Source organism: Propithecus coquereli, unplaced genomic scaffold (genome assembly GCF_000956105.1).
Source record: "Propithecus coquereli isolate 6110/MARCELLA unplaced genomic scaffold, Pcoq_1.0 Scaffold35, whole genome shotgun sequence".
Classification (NCBI taxonomy): Eukaryota; Metazoa; Chordata; class Mammalia; order Primates; family Indriidae; genus Propithecus; species Propithecus coquereli.
In genome coordinates, this window is record NW_012149174.1 from 9,767,834 (window position 1) to 9,778,187 (window position 10,354).

General features: G+C 39.1%; 1 protein-coding gene across 1 annotated transcript in view; it reads right to left on the bottom strand.

Moving 5' to 3' along the window:
* Positions 1-10,096, bottom strand: part of FRZB (frizzled-related protein) — a 48,133-nt gene extending 38,037 nt beyond the window's left edge. The window contains exons 1-2 of the mRNA XM_012651223.1: positions 9,271-10,096; positions 1,838-1,885 (exon numbers count right to left, since the gene is read on the bottom strand). Of these exons, the coding sequence (XP_012506677.1) occupies positions 1,838-1,885; positions 9,271-9,748 (526 nt within the window). The 5' untranslated portion in view covers positions 9,749-10,096. The remainder of the gene's footprint in view (positions 1-1,837; positions 1,886-9,270) is intronic.
* Positions 10,097-10,354: the final 258 nt, after the last annotated feature.

Below are 10,354 nucleotides of genomic sequence, written 5' to 3' on the forward strand. Positions count from 1 at the left end.
TCAAAATAGACTTCAGAGCAGAGAAGAGTACCAAGGATAGAGGGGTACTACATGATGAAAACAGCAATTCAACAATAAGACATCAAAAACATTAAATGTCTATGCACCAAACAACAGAGCCTCAAAATACACAAAACAAAACTGACAGACTAAAAAGAGAAATGGGAAAATCCACAATAATATTTGGAGACCTAAACACCTGCTCTCTCAGTAATCAATAGATCTAGTATAGATAAAATCAGCAAGAATATAAAAGAATGAAATAAGAGTATTAACTGAATTGAACTGACATTTAAAGAACATTCCATCGAATAACAAAATATTCTCTTTTCCAAGTGCACAGGGAATATTCACCAAGACAGATCACATGTTGCATCACAGAATAAACCTTAACAAATTTAAAAGAATTGAAATCATATAAGTTATGTTCTCTGACCATAATTAGAAAAATTAATAACAAAGATAATAGGAAAATATTCAAATAGCCACAGATTAAATAGCACAATCCTAAATAATGCATGTATCAAAGGAAATCTCAAGAGAAATTATAAAATATTTGAACTGAAATGAAAAAAAAACTATCAAAATTTGTGTGATGCAACTAAAGTCATTCTTAGATGAATATTTATAGCATTACATTATTATATTAGAAAAGAAAAAAGGTCTCAAAACATAATATAAGCTTCTACCTTAAGGAATAAAACAAAAGGAAAATACATTAAATCTCCAAAGCAAGAAGAAGGAAAGAAATCAATAAAATTGAAAACAGAAAAATAGAGGAAATGAATGAAACCAAACTCAAAATTTATTAGTAAGGAAACAACCCAGTTTAAAATGGGCAAAAGAATTGAACAGATACTTCACCAAGGATATATGCGGATGGCAAATAAACCCATGAAAAGATATGCAACATCATTTACCATTAGGAAAATGTAAATTAAAACCATGATGAGCCATCACTACACACCTATTAAAATGGCTAACAATAAAAAAATGGCTAATAATAAAAAAAAAAATGACAATACCAAGTGCTATCCAGGATATGGAGCAACTGGAACTCTTATACATTGCTAGTGCAAAATTGAACAGCCATTTTGGAACCAGTTTAGCAATTTTTCATAAACTTAAATATATACTTACCATAAAATCCATCAATCCTATTCCTAGATATTTACCTTAGATAAATGAAAATTTATGTTCACACAAAAACCTGTACATGAATGTTTATAACAGCTCTATTCATGATTGCCCAAAACTGGGAAACAACCTAAATACTCTTTAAGGAGTGAATGGATAATCAAATGGTAATAGATCCAAGTAGTAAAATATTCAGCAATAAAAAGGAAATGGACTATTGATACATGGAACCGTTGGATGAATCTCAAAGGCATTATGCTAAGTGAAAAAAAGTCAATCTGAAAAGGTTATATACTCTTTCATTTCATTTATATGGAGTTTCAAAAAGACAAAACTATGGTGATGGAGAAAAGATCAGTGATTGCCAGTGGTTAAGGGTGGAAGAAACTTGTAATTATAAAGGGATATAGCATGGGGAAGTGTTTTGGGGTGATGGAATTGTGTATCCTGATGGTAGTGGTGGTGACATGAATCTATCTATACATGCATTGAAATTCATGCATACCAAACTATACCAAAAGGAAAACTCAGTTTTACTATCTGTTAATTTTTTAAATTAACATAAATAAGGAAATAATGTTTTTAAGTTTACTTTTAAAATAGAGAGCACAAACTTCTCCAAATAAGACTTGAGTATCTAGGTTACATCAAAGACTAATCTGATCACAAATGAACACCAGGAAGATAATGATATACTCACCACTGCTTGCCCCTCTACAGTTTCCATTACTAGAATCCATAGGAAAATCTGCAAGGAGATAGAACAAAAAACCATAACATATTGCCTATTATTTCAAGAATTCCCATATAAAAAAATCTAATTCGGTCACAAATTTGATTTGGGTAAGACTCAGGTGTCTGGAGAAAGTAGATTCTTATTAGTGTCATCAGGTTGGCACTCTTACCATTTGTGGATTGAATAAGGATGAGATCTATTCTTTCATGTGACTGAAGGGTGATGCTCTTTTGAATCCTCATCAACTGTGCATAAAATTTCAGGATTTAATATTAATAAATAATTTCTTTGAATTTCAAAAATTTGTAAATGATGAGCATCCTATCACCATAAAGCCTACGCAAATATTAGGCATTCATCATCCAACACTTGTGAGTTGATGACAAAAAGAACCAAACGCACCTCTTCAACACACACGTATCACACAATACTACTATATCCTTAAATCCTTAGTGCCTAGGAAAACATTCAGAAAGATTTTCATGCCCTTTGTTAACTGCAGAATAAATAGCTCTTCAGAAAGGAAACCTACTATCCAGGGACTATTCAAGCCAGTGCAATTAATAGATGTGGCAATAATTAGAAATTGCCATTGATTCTCTTCATGATGCCATAATTGCAGAAAATGATGATGATAAAGGTCTTCTGTGTTCTAATTAAGAAAGCAGCCTCTAATGAATAGCACGGACCTCAGCAGAACACCATGCTGAGAGATGCTGTGCCTAGTGATAGATTCTTATTGACATGCCAACTCAGCACTTTTATACAAATTTAATATCTGTATTAACACTTTATGCTAAATTAATTTTGTGTCTCTATTTATTCTAACAGAAAATAGCATTCTTCCTTTGTCCTTTTTGTTTATAAGTCCTATCAGGAATAAACAAAAAGGGGTTAATATTGTTTTAGGACAATAACACAATTATAATTAATGAACTATTTTCCCAGGCTTAGTAATCATCAGCTGGTATTTAAAAAGCTCTATCCAAGAAAAGATAGCAGTCACCAAATAAATAATCAGGCAACAAACAATAATTCTAAAATATTTGGCTCAACTTGGGCATAAACTGTTAATTACTATTATTGTATTTGAATACTGTATTTATATGTATCCAAGTATTAATGTGCCAATGCTCTTTCCATTCCTAAATAATGTGATAAAGTGAATATGGTTTATGTAATAATCTCCCTGTAAAGTAAGAAATTATATTGTTCCACATTTAAAATGTTTAGTGTGTAAAGGTTGAAATAAAAATGAAAAATAAAACTCTTCTCATGGAAAAAGAAAACCCCTTTGAAACAGCTAAGCCAGGGAGAGTGTTTTCCTTCTTTCATTCTTATTCACAGGAAAATGTTTCTATACCTTTAAAAATGCTTAGAAGTCAACTGTTAGAATTGTAAGAGACAAAACCAAAATTTTCTGATTATATTTAATACATATAATTGTTTCCAGAAAGTGAAACTTAGGAATTCTACAAACAAAATTATCCTAAATTAAAATAGTAGATATTAGTAGGTTTTATGCCCCAAGGATTTCTAGTGGAGGTCACAGAGGTTTCCAGAAGAAACCTAAAGGAGCTAGGAAAGGTAGGGAGGGTTTTCCAGATAAAGAATATCGCAAACATACCAGGGTGAGAGACCTGCAGGTCCTCCAGTGCAGCTGATATAGAGTAGTGTGAGCAGACAGAAAGGGAGGGATGAGATCTCAAAGACCAGAGGCAGATATTCTAAAGGATTTAAGCAAGAGACTTGCATTTCAGAAAAATGGTCCCGTTGGAATATGGAGGGGAAATACCTGAAGTAAGGAAGCCAATTATCATCCCGTGGCATAATCCACATTAGAAATAGTGAGGTCCAAACTAAGAAAGTGGCATTAAAGAGATAGGGAAGGAGGCTGGGCGCGGTGGCTCACGCCTGTAATCCTAGCACTCTGGGAGGCCGAGGAGGGAGGATCTTTCTGAGCTCAGGAGTTCGAAATCAGCCTGAGCAAGAGCGAGACCCCGTCTCTACTAAAAATAGAAAGAAATTAATCGGAGAACTAAAAATATATAGAAAAAATTAGCTGGGCATGGTGGTGCATGCCTGTAGTCCCAGCTACTCGGGAGGCTGAGGCAGTAGGATCGCTTGAGCCCAGGAGTTTGAGGTTGCTGTGAGCTAGGCTGACACCACGGCACTCTAGCCCCGGCAACACAGTGAGACTCTGTCTCAAAAAAAAAAGAGAGATAGGGAAGGAAATCTGATTCAGAGTAGATCCAACAACACATGATACCTATTGAATGTGGGGGATGAGAAACGGGTATAAAAAATGCTGACTCCCAGGCCCAGAGTATGATGGTGCTTCTCAACAATATAGAAAATGCTAAAAAAAAAAAAAAAAAAAATGAGTGTATGAGGGTGCAAAAATAAGTTCACTCTAGAGCATGTTGAGACTGAGGGGCTCCAAGTTAGACATGAGAATCTGGAACGTATAATCTCTGTTATCTCAAAAGTACAGCTAAGTAGTAATCTCTTATCTCTTGGAATCCACTATCTAGACCGCCTTTTATTCTCTTAAGCCATATATAAATGGGCTTTCACAATACAATGAAAAAACTTTGTTAACTACAATCTGATGGGCACAAAAGACACAGATTCTCTAGAAATTTAGGAATCACGTTACTTTTTTTTTTTTTTTTAATTTTAGAGACAGGGTCTCACTGTTGCCCAGGCTAGAGTGCAGTGGCCTGATCATAGCTCACTGCAGCCTCAAACTTCTGGGCTCAAGTGATCCTCCCACTTCGGCCTCCCAAGTGCTGCGGTTATAGGTGTGAGAGACCCGCACCCAGCTGAGGAATCATTTTTCTTAATAAGAGAGGAAGCATAGTATAGAATAGGCTTTGGTTTGAATCCTCTTTTTCTTACCAGCTATATTAACACGGACAAATCACTTAACTTCTCTATGTGCCTCTGCTTCTTTTTCTGCAAAATGGGAATAACAGCACGTCCCATGAGCTGCTGTGAGAATTAAGTGACTTTACATAATGTGCTTAGGACGGCGTCTAGAGTAGGTTAAGTGTTGCTAGCATTTACTCTGTTGCTAATGATCCCTACACTGAGGATAACAGGTCCTCTCCCCAATGGTGGTGGTGTTGAACATGTGTATTGTATCTTACCACTTAAATCAACTCATGTAAATATTTCTTTTGTTCTTCACAATCCTCAACCAATGACAAAGTCAAGTGATTTGTTCAATGTACAAAAATCAATGGCAAATCTAGAATTCCAACTAAGGGCCTATAACTCTAAAATTGTGATTTTCTCTAAATTAAAGAAATGTAGCCAATTTTTAATTATTCAAAACTGTATGTCTATATGGTAACTCTTGGTCTCTTCTTTCTAGACACTAAATAGAAAGAAAGGCCAAACATAACCTAGTCAATTTTGCTATTTGTAGCAACAACTATTTAAAGATTCGGTGGGAATGAGATAAAAGTGAATTATTAAAATAAGATTTGGGGACTATATAAGATTCCATTATCACTGATAATTGGGTTAGCTTTAAAAAAATTAAATACCATAGCACTGACATACCCTTCCATTCCCCATCCAGAGTGCCTTTCCATATTTTACATGATGAAGAATCCTTAGAATCATATTTTCTTTCTAGTCTTCATCTAAAATTTCCATTCCATTTTCTTTCTATCCCATTAAATAAGTCTTCTTCCTTCTTGGTATTTGGCCCCTCAAATATTTACAGACCAGGGCTAAAGAAAAGACTGCCTGTTCCTCTGAGAGTGGAGAAATGATTAAACAGCAGTTCCTGCATGTGAAAGTTGGCGCAGCTCTGGCAGGAGAGAGGAGGCCTGCAGAAACGTGTTGAGCAAGAGCTGGGGAGACAAGCTAGCACTACCACGGAAACCAGCAACGACTGAGAAGTGATTATAAAGCCCTTGGCACAGTAAACCGTAGGTGTTGTAGAAATAGCGGTGAATGATCATACTGTAAATTTTCTTAAATGCTTGATTTCTGGGTTTCTGAGATTAACTATATGTAATTAACTCATATCCATCAGACTCATTCTTTTTTTCTGTCACTCCCAAAAGGGATTTGCTCTTGATCCTGAGGTCCAGGTTGATTTGTGTAAGATGAAATATTAACTTTATACATTCAGAAGAAATAAGATCTGCTTTTCCAGTGTAAAGCTCGTTTCATTTCCCAGAGATGAACTGATGAAAATTCTAGGCTATATCTGCATCTACCATTATAATCATTTCAAAAAAAAGAAAGAAAAGAAAATGTCAGTAAATTTGATATAAAAGTGATAATAATAGTAAAATAGCAAAAGCAATTTGTTCAGGGTTTACTATGTCCAAGGTACTAAATTCAGTGCTTTATATTCAATTTAATTTCATCTTCACCATGCCCTTGGGATGGAGGCAGTTTTGTCCTCATTTTAACAGAAAAACTTTGAAGCAAAGACATTTTCCAATAGCAACAGTTGATACTATTGATCAATAGCAACAGCTGATGCTCTGCTCTGATGGGGCAGAGTCGAGATGCAACACCTGGTCTGCCCAACTCCACGCCCATCCTCTTTACTCACCAGGCAATATTAAAGATTTGACTAAATGTAATAATTAACTGGCTGAACGGCTAAATTGAACTGAGTTTTCATATAAAGCAGTTATATACGTAGCCACACTGTACAGTAAATATAAAATGTGTAAAAAGAATAAACTTGATATGAATTTATAAGTAATGGTCAGGATGTAACCTGTTCTTTATGTTTACCCTTAGTGTTTGGAAGCAAAAGTACATTGAAGCCTTACTCCATTTCAATAAGACCTTGTTTTGTACAATGTCCTAAGCTTGTTTGTGGAATCATAATATGCCATGAGAAGACAGATCCCTGTGAATGGTAGGATTTGAAAATCCTCTTGGTGTTGAAGGAATATGAAAGCTTGTCCCATTTTATTCAGGGAGGACTCATGTTTATATCTGGCTGGATAGATTTTAGTCATAAGACACAGGAACTCTGTTTATACCTGAATGGAAGGGGGAAAAAAAACCTGCTTCATGAACTAACATATCCCACTGACCCGAGGAGTATATTGCATTGTAAATTAAATTGGCCACATGCGGTAGTTCCTAAGTAATTCCAGGTGTCTGACAGTTTGACCCAGCATAGGGAATGTAATTTTCAACAAGCTGGCCCTTCAACAAGCTGGGAGGCTAGAATCCATCCCTCCCTTCTCCATTCCCACCTCCCCTTCAGCTCCTCCTGCCACCAGTCTCTGATTCACACTGAAGGTTATGTAGGAGCAGGGAGACCATCACTAAGATATGATTCCAACTGCCACCTACCTCTACTTACCTTTCTAGCAAGGGTGCTGTCAACAAAGCAAATATAATGGTATTTTAAACAAGCTCAGAAATCAAGTCCCATGAACTGACAAATTGTTTCCATGCATGTCCTATTTGAGTGCTTCAATGAGGCAATTGCTCCACATTTGGTCCACAGTGATTGGTAACTCAGGGACACTTAATTAAACTGCTTCCCATTGATAATGACTATGGCTTTTTAAGAGCCATTAACCTTGCCAAAGCTCACTCATTCGAAATCCATCTCTAAGAGAGATTTAAGAGCAAGTTTTGTCCTTTAAAGGGAGGAATGCATTTCAGTGTGAACCACTGCCACCTCATTCCTAGCCCTTGGCCTGAGAGGAGCGCCAGCATTTAACTGATTCTAAGTGCCTGGCAAACCAAGGCAGCAACTGCAGGGAGCTCTTCCCCCGTCTACAGAGCCTGTTCCTTTAGCCAGTACAAAGGCTCAAGACTGCTCTTTGAGTTCAAAGATTAATAGGGAATACATTTCTTACTGATTATTTTATACAACCAGCTCTTGGTTCTTGATTAAAATCAAGAAGATAATAGGTATGTTCAAAAAGAGATAAACTGAGGTGACCATCAAAAAGTTCTTGAAATCCTTCTGTTTAGTTTTAGCTTTTTGGCTATTTGTACAACTCTTTTTCCCTTCCCCTCTCACTTCACGTTAAATGAATCAATGTGCACAGAAAGCAATCTTTCCAAATCAATTCCCTGACAACTAAGAATTATTACCTAGAAATAGACTAGGGACATGAGCCTAGGCTGACAGAGGAAGGAAAGCTGATGCCCAAGAAATAAATAGAGATGAAGGCAACCAAGTCGACACGTCTAAGAAGAGAGTTGATCTGGGGAGGGTATGAAAGGGGACCACTAGTTTAGAAAATGTTTAAATTGCCTTATTTTCGAAGTATATGAAGGGTAAAATTTGAGGTTGGGTTAGTTGATAGGAAGGATATTGAGTTAGAATTAGATGGACCATACTGAACTAGGTTGAGCTGGGGGTCTTAGAATTATGAATGTCATAATTAGACCAAACACTGGTGAGAAAACAACTTGTGGTTGCTTCCATTAAATGTAGAACTGCAATAAAGTTTTATGGAAAGGAAAGATTGAAATGAATGTGTGGTTGAGGCACACACAGAAAAAGGGCATGAAATAAGGTATTAATGACAAGTTATTTGCAGAATATGAGAGTGGGACAAGGGGTGAGATTTAAAATAACATTACATGAGTATATAATGATAATACACCTTAAATATAATTCCTTTCATCTATATGCCATTTACAAAATGATTTGAGGGCATATAGAAGAGCCCAGTAATTTCAGTCTGCCAGCTCCATGGCTGGAGCAAGACCCAGAAGCTAATTAGCAGTGCATAGCAATGTTTCACAGCTGTTTCACTCCGGAATGGAAGAACAATTTATCTCATTGAAAGGAGGGGGAAATTTAAGGTGAAGGTAATTGCTCAAATTGGATTTTGAGCAAACACATACCACTAACATCTGTGGGTTGGAGTAAGGTTCCTGAAATTATCTTGGCATTTTTAATGATTAGAAGAAAAATGGAGCTTCAGTTTTCTGTTTTCTCCATACAATCTTACCGAGCAGCTAAAACACTAAAAGACATAGAAACCTGATGACTGACATTGCAGAAGAATCAGGCAAGAAAACTCGATGATTACAAACAAATTTTAAAAGAAAAGAGCATCGCTATACAAAATGTGGCTACTCCTACATGTAAAAAGTTGAACGTGAAGGACCAGCATGGAATAGAAGTGTGATGAGAGTGGAAGCACAGTGTTTTAGAAAGACAGATCACCTATTAGAGTAGAGTGCAACAATGCATCCGTTTGGAAGGTGAGAGAGATTTTTAAAAAGAGAATGGTGCTCAATGGAGGAGTGATTAAGGGAGAGATTAACATAAGTGATCCAAAGAGAAAAGATAGAATTAGACAGTAAGGGTGAGTAACCAGGACTCCAAAAGTGAGGAGGCTGCGGGGAAAGGGGAGGGTGGCCGTGGCAAGACTCACCGGCTCCGTCCGCAGTCACGATGGCCTCGGGAGAGATGCACACGCCGCGGTCGTACACCGGCAGCTCCTCGCAGGCCAGGCTTTCCGGCCAGGAGTGGCGGTACTTGATGAGGATGGGCTCGCAGCCCTGCCGGGCCCGCTCGCACACAGACTTGCAGGGCTTGATGGGCTCGTGCTGGAAGTCAATGGTGCAGATGGGCGCGTACATGGCACAGAGGAAGAAGAGCAGATCGGGGCTGCAGTGGGTGCCCAGCAGCCCCTCGAACTGCTCGATGGCCAGGATGGCGTTGGCCTGGGTGCTGTGGTGCAGGTGGTTGGGCATCTTGGTCATGTTCCAGGGCAGGGACTTGCACAGGGGGATGCGGACGGGCTCACAGGCTGCAGCCCGCGCTCCGGGCACCCGGAGCAGGCAGAGCGCAGCCAGGGCGAGCAGCCCGGCCCGCAGCAGCGGCATCCCGCCCGGGCGGCCGCACTCCATGATCCCGGCGGGCTGGAGCAGGGGCTGGGTGCAGCAGCGCCGTGGACGCCGAGAGGCCCGCTCCGCCGTCTCCTCCTCCCCCCGGGAAGTGGACACGAGGATCTGGGAGCTTCTCCTCCCCCGGCAATCGCACAGCTTCCTTGGATCAAATTCCCCCAATGGGGTCCCACGAGCTTCGCCGAGCTCCGGCCACCGCCCCCAGCGCTCTTTCCCAACGTCTAAGCCTTCGGGGACAGCAGCATCTATTTATTCCTCTCCCTCTGGCAGAAGCATCAGACTTCGCAGACCTATCAGATGGGAGGAGCACAGGAGGATGCGAGGGAGAAATAAAAACAAAAGTAGAATTCAGCTGAGGTAGTTGGAGCTCTGGGGTGTCACGTCCCCTGGATCACAAAAAGGTCCTAAAAGAGGCATTAAATTGTCCAAAGTGAGGAGGAGGAGGACGGGAGAGGGGGAGAGAAACCAGAGGGGGGGGAAAAAACTCCTAATAGGAGAGTGGGTGCAGTTAAGAGTTTGCAAGTCTTGCAGGCTGAGGAAGATCTAATTCTTAGTGTGAGCTGCAGCCGCTGCAGCGACGACGGTCGCTAGCGGGAGGGACCGGCGAGA